General features: G+C 42.2%; 1 protein-coding gene across 1 annotated transcript in view; it reads left to right on the forward strand.

Annotated features, from left to right (window-relative positions):
• fibcd1a (fibrinogen C domain containing 1a) overlaps positions 1 to 17,842 on the forward strand; it is a gene marked incomplete at both ends in the record, with an annotated part of 97,397 nt that overhangs the window by 69,889 nt on the left and 9,666 nt on the right. The window contains one exon of the mRNA XM_084176485.1: positions 4,392 to 4,488. Within this exon, the coding sequence (XP_084032611.1) occupies positions 4,392 to 4,488 (97 nt within the window). The remainder of the gene's footprint in view (positions 1 to 4,391; positions 4,489 to 17,842) is intronic.

Below are 17,842 nucleotides of genomic sequence, written 5' to 3' on the forward strand. Positions count from 1 at the left end.
GGTCAATGAAAACGGCTGCACAGTACTGTCTATTATTGATCGTGGTTATAATATCGTTTAGGACCTTGAGCGTGGCTGAAGTGCACCCATAACCAGCTCGGAAACCGGATTGCATAGCGGAGAAGGTACGGTGGCATTCGAAATGGTCGGTGATCTGTTTGTTAACTTGGCTTTCAAAAACTTTTGAAAGGCAGGGCAGGATGGATATGGGTCTGTAACAGTTTGGATCTAGAGTGTCACCCCCTTTGAAGAGGGGGATGACCGCGGCAGCTTTCCAATCTCTGGGGATCTCAGACGTTACGAAAGCGAGGTTGAACAGGCTAGTAATAGGGGTTGCGACAATTTCGGCTGCTAGTTTTAGAAAGAAGGGTCCAGATTGTCTAGCCCAGATGATTTGTAGGGGTCCAGATTTTGCAGCTCTTTCAGAACATCAGCTGTCTGGATTTGTGTGAAGGAGAAGCGGGGGGGGCATGGGCAAGTTGCAACGGAGGGTGCAGAGCTGGTAGGAGGTTGTTGGCCAAGATCTCGCGATACATGGCCCCATCCAGCCTCCCCTCAATACGGTGCAGTCGTCCTGTCCCCTTTTCAGAAAAGCATCCCCAAAGAATTATGTTTCCACCTCCATGCTTCACGGTTGGGATGGTGTTCTTGGGGTTGTATTCATCCTTCTTCTTCCTCCAAACACGGCGAGTGGAGTTTAGACCAAAAAGCTCTATTTTTGTCTCATCAGACCACATGACCTTCTCCATTCCTCCTCTGGATCATCCAGATGGTCATTGGCAAACTTCAGACGGGCCTGGACATGCGCTGGCTTGAGCAGGGGGACCTTGCGTGCGCTGCAGGATTTTAATCCATGAAGGCGTAGTGTGTTACTAATGGTTTTCTTTGAGACTGTGGTCCCAGCTCTCTTCAGGTCATTGACCAGGTCCTGCCGTGTAGTTCTGGGCTGATCCCTCACCTTCCTCATGATCATTGATGCCCCACGAGGTGAGATCTTGCATGGAGCCCCAGACCGAGGGTGATTGACCGTCATCTTGAACTTCTTCCATTTTCTAATAATTGCGCCAACAGTTGTTGCCTTCTCACCAAGCTGCTTGCCTATAGTCCTGTAGCCCATCCCAGCCTTGTGCAGGTCTACAATTTTATCCCTGATGTCCTTACACAGCTCTCTGGTCTTGGCCATTGTGGAGAGGTTGGAGTCGGTTTGATTGAGTGTGTGGACAGGTGTCTTTTATACAGGTAACGAGTTCAAACAGGTGCAGTTAATAAAGGTAATGAGTGGAGAACAGGAGGGCTTCTTAAAGAAAAACTAACAGGTCTGTGAGAGACGGAATTCTTACTGGTTGGTAGGTGATCAAATACTTATGTCATGCAATAAAATGAAAACAATTTCTTAAAAATCATACAATGTGATTTTCTGAATTATTGTTTTAGATTCCGTCTCTCACAGTTGAAGTGTACCTATGATCAAAATTACAGCCCTCTACATGCTTTGTAAGTTGGAAAACCTGCAAAATCGGCAGTGTATCAAATACTTGTTCTCCCCACTGAAGCAACATCTCAAGACATCAGTCAGGAAGTTAAAGCTTGGTCGCAAATGGGTTTTCCAAATGGACAATGACCCCAAGCATACTTCCAAAGTTGTGGAAAAATGGCTTAAGGACAACAAAGTCAAGGTATTGGAGTGGCCATCACAAAGCCCTTACCTCAAACCTATATGAAATTTGTGGGCAGAACTGAAAAAGCGTGTGCGAGCAAGGAGGCCTACAAACCTGACTCAGTTACACCAGCTCTGTCAGGAGGAATGGGCCAAAATTCACCCAACTTATTGTGGGAAGCTTGTGGAAGGATACCTGAAACGTTTGACCCAAGTTAAACAATTTAAAGGCAATGCTACCAAATACTAATTGAGTGTATGTAAACTTCTGACCGACTGGGAATGTGATGAAGAAATAAAAGCTGAAATAAATAATTCTCTCTACTATTATTCTGACATTTCACATTCTTAAAATAAAGTGGAATTACCTAAAACAGGGAATTTTTACTAGGATTAAATGTCAGGAATTGTGAAAAACTGAGTTTAAATGTATTTGGCTAAGGTGTATGTAAACTTCCGACTTCAACTGTACATAGGACACATTATTCAAGTTATTTTGTGAACTAATACCATGTTGTGGAATGTGTAAGAAGACTTCTTCCGATGCCGACAGACAATGTGTGTCATCTCTTTTTCTCCAGGATGCTGTCATCTAGCATGGCGCTTCACTGTGAATGACTGAATGACTGCTCTGTATTGGGGGCTGGCAAAGAGATTCATTGGAACAGGTGAAATTGCTTTCGGGACTCACTCTTTACGGCGAGGCACAACAGACAGACACATCAGAGACAGGGGAGGCAGCGAGCAGTATCCCCGCCCCTTTCGGTTTTATGACACAATAACATCTTTCTTTTTAGTGTTTACCCAGCATATGGGGCTTTCGAGTCAGCGCTTTTCTCTGCAACGTTATTACAAGTGCCCCGTAGCTATACACATCAGTCATCACCCAATTTCCCATCTCTCTATCTCTCCCAACGCCCAGGACTGTGTCAGCCAGCCTGATATGCGAGCCCGGTTTCTTTACGCCATCTAACCACCCCCAGCATCAGGCCCTCTGATGGGAATATTCATAGCCCAGCTCATCAAATATTTATTAAAACATGAGAATTTGCCTTTATTTTAATCACCTGGTTTACACAAGGTGCCCTGGTGATTGGGGCAGATTAACCGTCGAGAGGTGGCTAGTTGAGCGTTTCCACAGATTAGAGTGAATAAATAAAACGTCTTGGGTTGCGTGGTGGGTTGGAGCGGGGGTAGGAGGAGTGAACAGATTTATTTTCAGTAAAACCTCTACATATTAATTTTGAATGTAGCCCAAAGTACCTGCCCAGAATGTTGGCATGCTTTATTGAGAGAATTAGGGTGTTTTCACAGATCTCATGACCAAGGTCAGCTCTCTTCAAAGAATGCATGCTGCTACATGACTAAACACATCAAATGACATTGACCTAGCAGTTAGCACGTTGAGCCAGTAACCGAAAGGTTGCTGGTTCGAGGAGCAGACAAGGTGAAAAATCTGTCGATGTGCCCTTGAACAAGGCACTTAACCCTAATTTGCTCCAGGGGCCCTGTACTACTATGGCTGACCCTGTAAAACTACACATTTCACTGCACCTATCATACTGCTATGGCTGACCCTGTAAAACAACACATTTCACTGCACCTATCCTGTGACAGTAAAACATATATATATATTTTTTAAAGAGGAATAGATGTGCAGTCAGTCATTAGGCTCCACATGCTTTAAAAGAGCCTTACCTTTAGTAACATTGATTACTTGAGCTTCTCCAATAGATCACTGATGACTGGGCTAGAGATGGGAATGCTAAGAGGCATTTTTAGCAAAACACTCCCGACTGTATAATAATAATAATAATAACTGTATCACTATCATAATTACATTTCACATAGACGGTTCCTCTGTCACAATGTATTTGTTTTTCAGTCGACGTGTGTGTGGGCTCTCTCCTGGCTGTGGCTGCTTGGCTTGGTGGTGTGGAACATGTGAAAGAGATAGAGGCTCATTTACATTGATGGCAACCCTCGCCTCCGCTGGCATTTTCATCGGCCATTGATCCAGTGCCTGGCTGATTAATCGTCTATAAAGGGATCAGGAGTCAATTAGTGTCTGAAGCTCACTTCTAATTCCAGCCATGCATCAGCATCCTAGCAGCCCTACCGGGACCACACAGTTTACACAGACTTTCTGGAGCTATTGAAGCTATTGACTTTGCCAGGCATCCCAATATTGTACCATTTGAATGTTAAAGTGTTTGTTTTCTCTTGATTTTGATAGGACCTCTGCATACCAAAGACAAAGACCAACCTCTCGGGGGGAAAGAGCATTGTTTTATCTTAGCTATGGGTTTTCGTAGCATTCAGCATTTCTAAGAAAGCAAAATGAATTATAGGATGATGGGGAAATTGTGACAGATGGCATTTTAGTCTTGTTTCTAATGCCAATCGAGTACAGTGTCTGAGACATTTAGGAGAAAGATATGTTGACATGATATGGAATTTCCGATGGTATTTTCACTAAATGGGGCTGGCAAAACCAACCATTCAGGTTCATATTCACTAGGCACCAAACGGAAGAAAACGGACTGAAACGGAGGGACTACTGGAGCTCGTCCAATAAGATCGTTTTCTGTAGCAATCTTTTTTTATATGGTGTGCATTCATTAATACAGCCCTGGATTAGGTTGCATTTGGGCATTCCTGTTCACACAACAATATACTGAAATGTTGCCATGGTAATAATTCGGGGTGTTTCTTCTTCTGTTATTCCTCCCAGGTCATTCAGCGCAGAGAGGACGGCGCAGTGAACTTCTTCCGAGCGTGGGACGCATACCGCGACGGCTTCGGCAAGATCACCGGGGAGCACTGGCTTGGTGAGCACTGACAAACAGGATCAATACCATGCATGACTCCCTCTATTGGTTCGATAACGTTTCACGTTCTTGTCACATTCCCAAAGTCTGCCCATGAAGAAAGGACAACATTTGATTTTGGTGTGTAATACTAAAACTTGTTCCACACACAAGAACAATAATTTCAAGCAGACAAGACAGCTGAATCAAATTAACACTTACACAGAAGCTACACTGGGTTGTCGTGAAAACAGTAGGTATTTTACCTGCAACACTGGAAGCGTAACTTTTGCGGCAAAATCTTGGAAATAGAAACATAGCTTTACACTAAGCAGCTCCATTTGGGAATCGGACAGGGTGAGGCCCCTTCTTTGGCCCCCAGCTCGTCCTCACTGTCTCTCCTCTTTGTGGCCTGAAGTGCGTGAATACAAGAGTGTGTAGGTGGAGTATAGTGTGTACTTGCATGGGTGCTTGTGTGTCTTTTGTTTGCCCTCAGTGAGTGAACCGGAGCCCTAATTCAGGGTTGGGTGATTAGAAATGACAGGCCTGCCACAAAGCATCAGCATGTCAAGATTGAGTTCTCCAAGACAGGAGCAGGCAAGAGGAAAACTGCTGCTCACCACATGTTATTTTACCTACAGGCTCTTTATGTACTGCGGGAAGCATCGAGGAGGAGGGGTTCAACATACATTACAAATGTAAAACTTTATCAATATCGTAACTTTTGAGAGCATTCACTTTATAGGCACCATCTGTTTTGATCCAGGGTTTTAGTATGGGACCTGTCAGTAAATTGTACGTAGATCCCATCCCCTGGGAGTACCTGGAGGTACTGGATAAAACTGTTGTCATCTCCACTTGGAAGATGAGCCCACCTACTATATATATACACACACACACACACACACACACACACACACAACACATTCTACCGCAAAATCAAAAATATTTAAATTAATTGTTTAGGTTAAGTTAGTTGACTTATTACTGATGTTATCTAAATAACTGTTTATGGTCGTGGCAATATGATCCTGCAGATTAATTTCAGGAAGATACAAATTCTATGTATGTTTCGTCTTGCAGCATAAGAATTTGCCTGAAATATGAAACGATGTGTTATTTTGATATTGGGGAGATATGAATATTAATGAGTATTTTTATGTCATCAAAGGGTATGTTTGAAATTGCAATTCCATATTTTTATTTTGTAATGCATTAGCATATTCATTCTAAACCAACCTAGCAAAGGACTTAAGATAAGCATTCCCTTTTATCAGTCATTTTCAAATAATGAATTTGAATTGGTGATAGAAAACATTCATTCCAATACTCTCCTATAAAACTCAGAATCTTTACTCAGCATGCCAATATGACCAGTGCCAAGCACACCACACATAGAGACACATGCATGTACACACATACTTTCAGCTCCAGCTCCAGTGATCTGCAGGGGTAGGAGGGATTATAAAAGCCTTGCTCTGTGCACTGTTGGAATCCCATTAATGAAGCTCAAGTGTTACTTTAGAGACGGCTGTTTTTTATGATGAAGTGAACAAAACCCCAAAGCCTTATCCCTCATTCTCTCTAAAAGAAGAAGGGGGTGTTTTCAATCCCATGTCTTCATGAGTCTGAGGGGGACCTGACACAACTGCCACGACATGTGATTATGACAATCATAACATAACAACACGACACATAACATAACTGTAGTCATTTTACCTGCCTGGCCTGTCAGCACACATTACATTCTTCTCTCCCAGTAATTAATTAATGACATGGGCCATGCCTGCCAATGCCTCCTGGCATATTGATCGCAGTCTGCATGGTAATGCCTTATTGCTCATTAAGCACTGCATGCTGGAGAATGAGGACCAGAGAGTGTGCTGCTAGCGATACAATCTCATCACTATGCTCGTTTAGAAGAACACACACATCCCAGGGACAGGTAGGGACCAAATTATCCGAATGTCATCATCCTGAAAAATGACAGTCCATTAGAAGGTGTTTTAAGCACCTCTACAGTTAATGTATGAAGTGACACACATTTTGATGAACTGGGAAGGCTACTGTTCTTGACCCAAATGTATTTTGGGGATACGTGTTTTTGTTGCCACAATGCCACATACTCTATTTCAGCTATAACAACTGATTAAAATGAGAAACTGCGAGGTTAGATTTTGGTCTAACAAGTGCCTTGCACCGATGAGATAGATCTATGTTGTCATGCAGGTGCATTCGCATAATTCATTTGACAGCATACTTTTTACATTAACTTAAGAGGAGGTGAGTTAAGGATAGCTGGTTAAGTGTTCACATCCGCCTGGGATTTTCTTCCACCATTTTGAATTGCCATGATGTGGAGCATAAAGTCTGTTTTGGACTGGAATTCAAATAACTCAAACATTTTTCACACTACTGAGCTAAGCCGAGCCGAGCTGTACTGTGCTGACCAGGTAGCCACCACAGTTGCTGGAAAGGACAATGTGAAAAGAAAGCTTTGATAGCCTGAGGAACTAATAAAAAAGGGAAGGACTTACGTTCAGTAAGACACACTCATTTTCGTTTTCCATTGCAAAACGTTTTAAAACGTTTTCCATTGCATGCCGTAATGAACACGACCCAGGCTAGGGAAAGCAGGCTAGTGGGATGTGGCCATGACAGTTTGTCTTGTCAGGCCGTTGCCCCTGTTTCCCTGAATGGAATGCTGACTCTGTAATTTCCTAATCCTTCTGCAAACTCCCTTGTTTCTCTCCACTCTCTCCCTCACTCACTTGCAATCTTTGTTTTCATATTCAAATTTACAATTCCATTGATTTCAATAAGCTTAGATAAGCAATTTCACCCTTGGTGCATGATTCAGTCACCTTGCATCTCTGCCCATTAGAATTTTAACCAATGCACAGAGAGTAGGATATGGAGCCTTTGCAGAATAGCTCTTCCCATGCCTCACTACATGGCCCACTTTTTTCACTAATGGGAGGAAGGTCCATTATAAACCACTGAACTCTGATGGGAGATGTGGTAACAAGACTTTCTGAGCAGAATCCTCTTGTGTTACTGCTGTTGATCATCGCTTACATAATTCCTTTCTCTCAGGACTAACTGCTATTGTGGTAGTGATTGCTCTTTGTTTAAGCTAGCTGTTGTAGCTAGGTTTTTTAAATTGCCTAGATGATTTGTTGCCAACTTAAATACAAGCATTTTAACTTTAACACACATTTCAAAGAGTGCCATTTCTAAATATGAAAACACATATAGTATAAATATACTTTATTTCACAGCTAAGTGTTCTACCATTCATGTAGGTCTAAACCCTTAGATCAGAATATCGAATAAGCTAACATATGGAATTGTTTTAAGATGGTTAAATTATCCATTTTATGACTATTTCATTTGGAATTTTAGGGGCCCTGTAGGTATATAAAAAAAAGTATAACAAAATGATGAAACATTGAATTTGGCCTTTACTGCTATAGCCCATGGAAACACATAGAATAAAAATTGTGGCAAAACAGACAGTAAAAAAATAATCTTAAGGAATAAGGTTTTGAAGTGTCTGTACTATATCTAAGAGATATATAAAAACTAAAAAACTAAATTTAGACCCATGTTTGGTCACGTTATTCGTGGCACTTTTTGCCCCCTATGCACGCTGTGCCATTTTTACAGCCCTGTACTGGGTTACCTTCAGATGACTTCCCTGAAGCTTGTGTGCTTCATAGCACAAAACAATCGAGTCTCCCCTTTCGATATTGGTGACATATTAGTTTGTAGCTCAAACGGTTTGGTCTGAACAGTTGGTTTTGTGAGAAGACCTCTTCGAAATTAGGACGCCCGCGCCAGAGAGTTCAGATGACTGCGGTAAAGCTTGTGGATGTCTTAGAGTGAAAACAGCCGACACTTATTAGTTTGTAGCTGAAACGGTTCTGGTTTTACAGACGATTTTGTGACTATTTTCTAATCGCAGTTGGAGATTTACCAAACTAGTGGAGATATTTGTTATGTGTAGACTATAACCTTGTCCCACTCCAGGCCTCACAGTGGTCATTATGGAGTGCTGTTGCTCAGTGAGCTACAGGCATTATCTCTCTCACAGCTCTGCTCCTCCTACTCTCTCTGGGTTTAAACACATTGACCCCTCAACACACACACACACACACACTGCACTGACTCTACCCACATACTCACACATACTTATTCTGACACCCCAACACACACACACACACACTACATATGCCCACACACACAAAACATGCACACACATGTATACTGTCTACTCGCACACACACGCACGCACGCACACACACACACACACACACACACACACACACACACACACACACACACACACACACACACACACACACACACTCACACTCACACTCACACTCACACTCACACACTCTCACCAGTGGAGGCTGCTGAGGGGAGAATGGCTCATAATAATGGCCGGAACGGAGCAAATGGAATGGCATCAAACACCTGGAAACCATTTATTTGATGTATTTGATACCATTCCACTGATTCCCCTCCAGTCATTACCAGTTCAACCTTCCCAAGTTCTCTCACGTCACCCTGCTCCTCCGCACACTTCCAGTTGAAGCTCGCATCTGCTACAAGACCATGGTGCTTGCCTACGGAGCTGTGAGGGGAACGGCACCTCCGTACCTTCAGGCTCTGATCAGTCCCTACACCCAAACGAGGGCATTGCGTTCATCCACCTCTGGCCTGCTGGCTCCCCTACCTCTGCGGAAGCACAGTTCCCGCTCAGCCCAGTCAAAACTGTTCGCTGCTCTGGCACCCCAATGGTGGAACAAGCTCCCTCACGACGCCAGGACAGCGGAGTCACTCACCACCTTCCGGAGACATTTGAAACCCCACCTCTTTAAGGAATACCTGGGATAGGATAAAGTAATCCGTCTACCCCCCCCCTTACCCCACCCCACCCCCCCCCCCCCAAAAAAATAATAATAATAATAATACATTGTAAAGTGGTTATCCCACTGGCTATAAGGTGAATGCACCAATTTGTAAGTCGCTCTGGATAAGAGCGTCTGCTAAATGACGTAAATGTAAATGTAAAAATTACCACAAGCCCGTTCTCCCCAATTAAGGTGCCACCAACCTCCTGTTACTCACACACACACACGCACTTTCACACTCACCACATATGCTGCTACTGCTTATTATCTATCCTGTTGCCTAGTCACTTTACCCCTACCGATATGTACATAGCTACCTCAGTTACCTTGTACCCCTGCACATCGACTCGGTACTGGTACTTCCTGTATATTGCCATGTTATTTTTGACTCTTTATTGTTATTTGTTATTCACTGTGTATTTAATCCTTGTGTCAATATGTCATTTTGTAAAATGTTTTTTTATCTTTAACTCTGCATTGTTGGAAAAGGACTCGTAAGTAAGCATTTCACTGTTAGTCTACACCTGATCTTTACAAAGCATGTGACAAATACATTTTGATTTGATTTGATTTGACACGCCAGCCCTTCCATTACAGTCTTCCCATTCAGTTGATGTTAATTGAAATACTGCTGACAAACTAATGGTCACAGTATGTCTGTTTTATTTTGTGTGTGAGTGCCTCTGAGTGTTATGCACTATGTGTGCATTTGGATCGCTATTGTTTACTTAAAGTGATGAGATGGGCTGGATCAATCATGTTTGATGTCCTGTGTTTTCATAGCGTTGTTTGTGCAGACAGATGAGTTGTATCCATTGGTCAGGAACCAGATTCAGCCAGGTATTCACTGGTGAAGTTTTTCTCTTGATGTGTCCATTGTAAATTGATATGTAGTCCCTTCAAAGTACAAACAGCACTTGCAGGCAAATGATAAGGTGTTCACAGCCGCTGCAGAGTTATCCTCAGTGTATTGAGTAATGTAGGCTACAGTTGTGTTCTTAGTCTGATATGTGTATGCCCTGTATTGTAAGCCCTCCCTGAGTCCCTAATCTTATATAGTCATGACATGAAGTCAATCGCTATAAACAACTTTGGATGGCGAAGAAGGAGAAAGATAAAGAGAATGTAACACATTGTATTTCATTGTTCTAGAATTATATCTCATAATAGCACAGAGGCTATGAACAGGGGTCACCAACAGTGAATATATTGTTGTAATTGCTAAATTAGCTTGACCATAATGCATTGAGCTCCATGTCAAAAGATAGCGTAACTGTTCAGAGACGTTCTCATAATGATATATCTGTCAGCACAATACTAGTGTGATTCCTGATCACACAACTAGTTTTGACCTTCGCCTCTAGACTGTTCTAACCATAGGTCTCTCTAAATCCCTCTCCCATAACGCTCCTTCATCTCTGACTACTTGTCAAATACCACTATGGCCTGTGAATTGATAAATGGGCTCTAATCCGGTTCCAATCGGCCTTTTTCCCACAATGTACCAGTTCCCACTCCCAGTGTTTCCTACATTGGATGGAATAAGTCAGCGAATTGTACTGAATTTCATAGATATGAGCCACCATGATATCAGCTATTCCCTGTTGTGTCGTTTGCCAACATAAACACACAGCCAATTTTCACTGGGTCCTAATCTTTTTAAGGTTTAAGTCGTGTGGACCGGTCTCCCGCCGTGTTCGATAAAACATTGTTTGGCTCAGCATTGCTAATCATTTGTTTCAATAATCTTTTGTGGTTTTCTTAGACTAACTACTTATCTTACTCTGTGAGTAACTCTCTCTCTGTGCTTGTTCCACTGTCCAGAAATCGACTGAGATAAATTAGAACCCCCAGTGTTATTTTGTGCCAACCCATTTTGCATAAAATGTAGATGCTATCAGCCACTGTATACAACATTAAGCCTTTTTATCAATCCAATCCATGCCTCTGCAATTTGCAGCCAACTTGTGTTCAGCTGAGGTGACTTCCAAGGCAGGGAAATGGGATGAACAGAGCTACAAGCAGATACCCTAACTATTTTCCCTTGACAAATTTGGCCACATACCATACGATGTTTCCTCGGTATCGCAACTTGAATATTCATTGTTTTGAATTAAATGCATTTTGTACTTTCAAAGATATAATTTTTGGACTCTCCGTCTGTGTGACCTTGTTGATGCGGTTGAGAAGTCGCCATCACTAATTTTTCCTTTTAGTTTAATCTGAGAGGCGTAATGACTAATATTGTGTACTTTGCGAAGTGCTAAGAGGGAGATGATGCCTGACTAACCGAGGAGACAAAATCAAGTCAACGCCCTGGAAGATAAGATGCTGATAAGATAAGATTAGCTTGATTGTATTTCTGAATTTCTCTTGATGCTACAGTATCATATAGCCAGTACAGAATTTCAGGGGCCTCATTTATCAATCATGTGTAGGCACATATCTGTGGGTAAACCATGCATGGGATCATTTCCATGCAAAGTGTGAGATTTATCAATATGAGCATTTGCTTGAGAGTGTGTGTAAATTTATGCACAGCCATGACCATGCTTATGCACAGTGCCAAGTGGTGGAATAAGGGAACTGCTTGTCAAACGTAGAATGGGGAAAACACTTTGAGTATACAAAACATTAAGAACAGCTGCTCTTTCCATGACATAGACTGACCAGGCGAATCCAGGTGAAAGCTACAATCCCTTATTGATGTCACTTGTTATACTGAACAAAAATATAAATGCAACATGCAACAATTTCAACGATTTTACTGAGTTACAGTTCATATGAGGAATCAGTCAATTGAAATAAATTCATTAGGCCCTAATCTATGGATTTCACATGACTGAGAATACAGATATGCATCTGTTTGTCACAGATACCTTTTTTTTTTAATGGCCTCACAATTGGCCTCAGGATCTCATCACGGTATTTCTGTGCATTCAAATTGCCATCAGTAAAATGCAATTGTGTTCGTTGTCCGTAGCTTATGCCTGCCCATACCGTAACCCCACCACCACCATGGGGCACTCTGTTCACAACGTTGACATCAGCAAACTGCTCGCCCACACAACGCCATACACATGGTCTGCAGTTTTGAGACCGGTTGGACATACTGCCAAATTCTCTAAAACGACAATGGAGGCGGCTTATGGTAGAGAAATTAACATTCAATTCTCTGGCAACAGCTCTGGTGGACATTCCTGCAGTCAGAATGCCAATTGCACGCTCCCTCAAAATGTGAGACATCTGTGGCATTGTGTTATGTGCCTTTTATTGTCCCCAGCTCAAGGTGCACCTGTGTAATGATCTTGTCGTTTAATCAGCTTCTTGATGTGCCACACCTGTCAGGTGGTTGGATTATCTTGGCAGGAGAAATACTCACTAACAGGAATGTAAGCAGATTTGTGCACACATTTTTTGAGAAAAAGCTTTTTGTGCGTATGGAAAATGTCTGGGATATTTTATTTCAGCTCATGAAACATGGGACCAACACTTTACATGTTCCGTTTATATTTTGGTTCAATGTACAGTAAATCCATTTTGTTGAAGGGGAGGAGACAGGTTTTTTTTTTTTTAACAGCAGAAAATCCTGTGTTTTTATGTCAAACTATATCTGACATGGTACAGATGTCTTCTTTTTTTAAGCCCATAACCATGTGTGTGAGGTGTATACTTTTGTTTCAAAGTAGATTTGTTTAAGACTACCAAGAAACACTCTGTGTGACCCTGATTTGGCCCACTGCAGTAGAAGTTTGTGTCAAGAATTGCAACGCTGCTGGGTTTTTCATGCTCAACAGTTTCCCGTGTGTATCAACAATGGTTCCCCATCCAAAGGACATCCAGCCAACTTGACACAACTGTGGGAAGCATTGGAGTCAACATGGGCCAGCATCCCTGTGGAACGCTTTCAACACCTCATAAAGTCCATGCTGTTCTGAGGGCAAAAGGGGAGGGGGGGTGCAACTCAATATTAGGAAGCTGTTCCTAATGTTTGGTATACTCAGTGTATACGTTGAAAATAATCATTGTGAATTCATACAACATGCCGATCGGCATCTCACAGCCCTCGATGAGCCAATGTTTTGGATGTAATCATCAGCAAAACAAACTATAACATACTACCGGTTTGCATATGTCGCTCGTAGGATTGTTTGATAAATCATACTTTTTCTATGCTTACGAACATTCCGTTCGTAAGTACTATTTTAGAATAGTTTCTATGCAATATAGATAAATAAGGCCCCAGGATTTCATAGCTAATAGACGTTCTGATTGTTCAGAAGAGCCTATAGCTGTGTGTTAAAGCAAACAGATTTGAGCATCCAATCATGTTAATCTAGAGAGACATGTTAATATACTGATGGAGAATTTATCATCTTTGAATTAATTATACTGTCTCTTAGGCCGTGTCTACACTTGATAATTACATGCGACTTCTGCTATCAGAATACGAAGATCGCATTGAAAAGACAGGTCTAAACGCATAAATGTCGCATTTTGAGGAGGTGGTCAGGAACGCATTGTGTGCAGATTTCTCCTCAGTCTGGACATAATCAGGCTACCGAAAGCGCATACAGTGGGAGACGTGGTCAGCACTCCGCCCACAAGACTCCAGAAAGCATGGGTTTTGGGAGCAAGAGGCACCTTTTCATTATAACGTTGGAATGAAATACGTTCCTAGTGTGTGAGGAACGTGTTTGCTGGCCTCATAAATGATAGCCAGCTAATTTTTTGTTTGACTAGAATTATGCTAACCCGTTTGTAATCCCTTTAGCTTAGCTTGCCCGCTAGCTGGCTGTTAGCTACAGTAGTTAGCTACTGCCATCAAGTTGTTGTTGTGTTATTATCATATTTTGCCTGTTATACCGTTTGCAGAATGCATACTGGCATTTGAATATAGAGCAGGGAAAATTAATCCGGACACAATGTGGACATGAAGGACACATTTAAATGTAAGTTTAGACGCATGATGTGTTCAGAATTCTATATCAGATCTCCATGATCAGAATACAAAAACTGCATTAACTGTCAAGTCTAGACACAGCCTTATATAGTCTCTCCCCATCATAATTGTACAAGCTTCATTAGTTCAGCTTTCGCAGAGAACGGCACTTTATTTTTAATTGAATAATTGCTATTTCATAAGCCTGTAGGTTAAACAATCACAGAGGTTAGCTGGATATTGGGCAGTCTTCCCCCGGGAGTGTTCCCCTCAGATTGCTGAATCCAGGAGGACTCTTCTCACAGAGAAGAATGTCAAATACAAAACAAGAGCTGTATCAAGCCTAATTAAATCTTCACCCTTATTTGCGTATAACTGCGCTAAAGGTGGAGAACGGCTTTGCCAAAGCAACTCTGCACAGAGACAAGAGCCTCCTCAATGCAGACAGGTGCTGGAAATGAGTGATATCAATACTGATGCAGTGGTGTGCCTGTCTACGGTGCTGAAGCCACAGGCGAAACCAGATATGTAAAGTAGGGTGACGTAGGGAGGGCCCCAGGTGTCATGGTGGGATGATTAATTTAGAGCAGAACTAAGAGGCTCCATGTCACCATTTTTGACAGGCGTTCAAAGAACCCCTAACCTAGACCTGCGACTCTCAGGGTCGGTGCAGACGTCTGTGTGATGTACTCTATGAAGTCAGCCTCCTCTACCTCTCACCTCTCTCTATGCCATTATCTGACAGGGGAGGGAGAACAGCCGAGCTAGATGTGTTACCAGGAACAAGCACTACTGAAAAGTAAAACCCTGCTGCTGCACAGATGGAAGAGTGTGTTCTTAATAATGGGTGGCCAGGAATGTTGCATCTGGAGGAAAAGGTAGTCTAGTCATGATCATAACCAGGTGGAGAGATTAATGTTTCCTCCTGGCACAATGAAAAAAAAGAGCTGGTTAAGAAATGCATCAAATGTGGCGAATCGGATTCGTAACATAAAGTATAATAATATAATCATAATCATTATATTTTTCCAGGATGTAACATCATACAAAATGGACGACATAGTACACAATTCGATGATGTAGTACACCACTTTCAAAACTACTGGCTGGAATTATACAAAGGTTCTGGAGCATCACTTCTACACCTAAGTGTTAAGATTTCATTTGAGATAATGAATATGCTGTTAAATGTCTCCACTGCAATGAGCACTATTTTATCGGATAAGAGATTCTCAAGGGGTCTAATTAAAACCTAAGCACAATTATGGAAATTCACAGGAAAGTACAGTTTGAATTTCCAAAGAAATGGCTTTGATGCTGGAAAATGTTAAATGATTTGCCTTGAGATATGTAAACTGTCAGTCTAAAAGCCAAAAGGAGCAGGGGTAAAAAGCTACATAAAAGGTGCGTGTGGTAAAGCGTCTTAGCACAGGGATGTAGAGTTAAGACAATACTGAAAAACTCACATTTACAGGCATGAGAATTAATAGATTTACCATTTTGAGTTGATAAGGACAGACCTACCGTATTGTGCCAGACGGCGCAACTGGGATGAGTGAGTGAAGGACAGACAAAAAGAGGTTCCATTGGAAAACAGCCTGGAGAGGTGTTCATCTCATCAATAATTCAATAGGAAACATGCAAACTGCCAAGTAAATGCTTTTTTTTTATTTGTGCTTTTTCAGTGTACATATCTATCTCTATCTGTATCGACATACTGTAAGTCTCTATGGCCTGAGGCTCTGCATGTACCAATTAATGTCTCAAACTTTTTCCCAAATGATGAAATAACTATCAGATCTATGTATTGATACACATTGCTCTAGTCTAGATGGTGGTGAACTGTTATGGAGATGTATGCAGACAGTGCCACGTCACTTAGTGCATCTGTGCATCATGCATATTGTCTAAGATGTCCTTGAGCTCCTCAGTTTCACATGTCTACAACACCCCCTTAAATTAGTCCTTAGCTGCTCATTCAGTAAGCAGTCCAACCTTGTGTATGTCTGATGAAATAATCAGTGAATACAGAACAAGTTGAAGGGCACACGAAACACAGTGTAGCTGCCCAATATTAAGACAACGTATACCAGAATATGAAGCTGTTTGCCTTCTGTGTTATTCTCCTGCCCTCTGTGATGTGCAGGCTGGGGAGAATGTCAGACAGTCTTTGTAGACCGCTCCCTGCAGAGGGATTAGCAGGCAGTAGCAGCGATCAATGCCCAAAAAGGCATGGTTATCAAAGGGGGTTTGTGTCGACAACACTGACAACCACACGAATTTACCCTGAGACACTGAAGGCTGTGGTGGTTTATTTACTGTAGTTACTGAGTTATCTGTGGGTGTCTTTAATCTCAAATTCTGTAGTCCATATTTTTCAGGGGCAAAACTAGTACATATGATTTCATATTAGGGATGATGCCATGATGCCATGTTACAGCTTGCTTTGCCACACACCTAAGTGCATGCAGAGTTCCATCTGATCTGTGGACGGGTGCAATAGTTGAGAGTCGTAATAGTATAGTAATAGTAATAGAAATTCATTGTTGAATTTCTTATATGATCGTAACACACCCTTACAAAAAGGAACATTCCCTACAGGAATGGTGCCCCGTCTGAGGGAAACCCCTTTATATTATATCGATACAGGCGCACGAGTGGGCACACTGTTGCACCTGTGGGTGCCATTGTGGAGACTGATGATGACCTTCCAGTGTAAATAGCCCATCTATTTGCTGTGGAATGAACCCATTAAACAACACTGTTTATGCCTGATGATGGACTCTGGAGATGTGCTCTGCTGCTGGGAGAACCCTATCAAACGGATCCTGCTGTTTGAACAATGTGTCTGCACTGGGAGGAGAACGGATTAGGGGGAAGAGAGATTAGGCCACTTGGTGTGGCTCTCCACTGTAATATTAAGGTCATTCTCGAGTGCTGAACCTTTTGGAGTTTAACTTAATCTAAAATCGATTGGTCAATCAGCGTGCTAGCGATGCATTCCAAGATTTCTATATGAGAACATTAACTCTTTCTGGTATTTGAGACCACCGCACCATAGCACAGCACATACAATGTGCATACAGAGCATTATGGGTAATAATGTGATACATGTAAATTGTGACTTTCTCTGCAATTTTTTCCTCACTGGCTATCTGTCTAATGATCCTATAGCATCTGCGAAGCATTTCAAACAGCAAGAAGCAGTCAGTGAAAACGAATGTGGCTACCTGCAGTGGAGGCCCACTGGGCACACACTGGTTGAATCAACGTTGCTTCCACGTCATTTCAATGAAGTGTGGAATAGATGTTGAATTGACGTCTGTGCCCAGTGGGGGTTCACTTGTAGGAACCATACAAGGTGTTCCACAACTGTCGACAACAGCTGTAGAGACGCAGCATGCTTGGCTAGCACCGGCAAAATCTCCTGGCCTATTGATTTTCTGTCCTGGTGGTACAGCACATAGACCAGTCTACAGCCTACAAAGAGAATTCATATGAGGGAGAGCAC

The sequence above is a fragment of the Coregonus lavaretus genome (genome assembly GCF_964263955.1).
Source record: "Coregonus lavaretus genome assembly, chromosome: 14".
Taxonomy (NCBI): Eukaryota; Metazoa; Chordata; class Actinopteri; order Salmoniformes; family Salmonidae; genus Coregonus; species Coregonus lavaretus.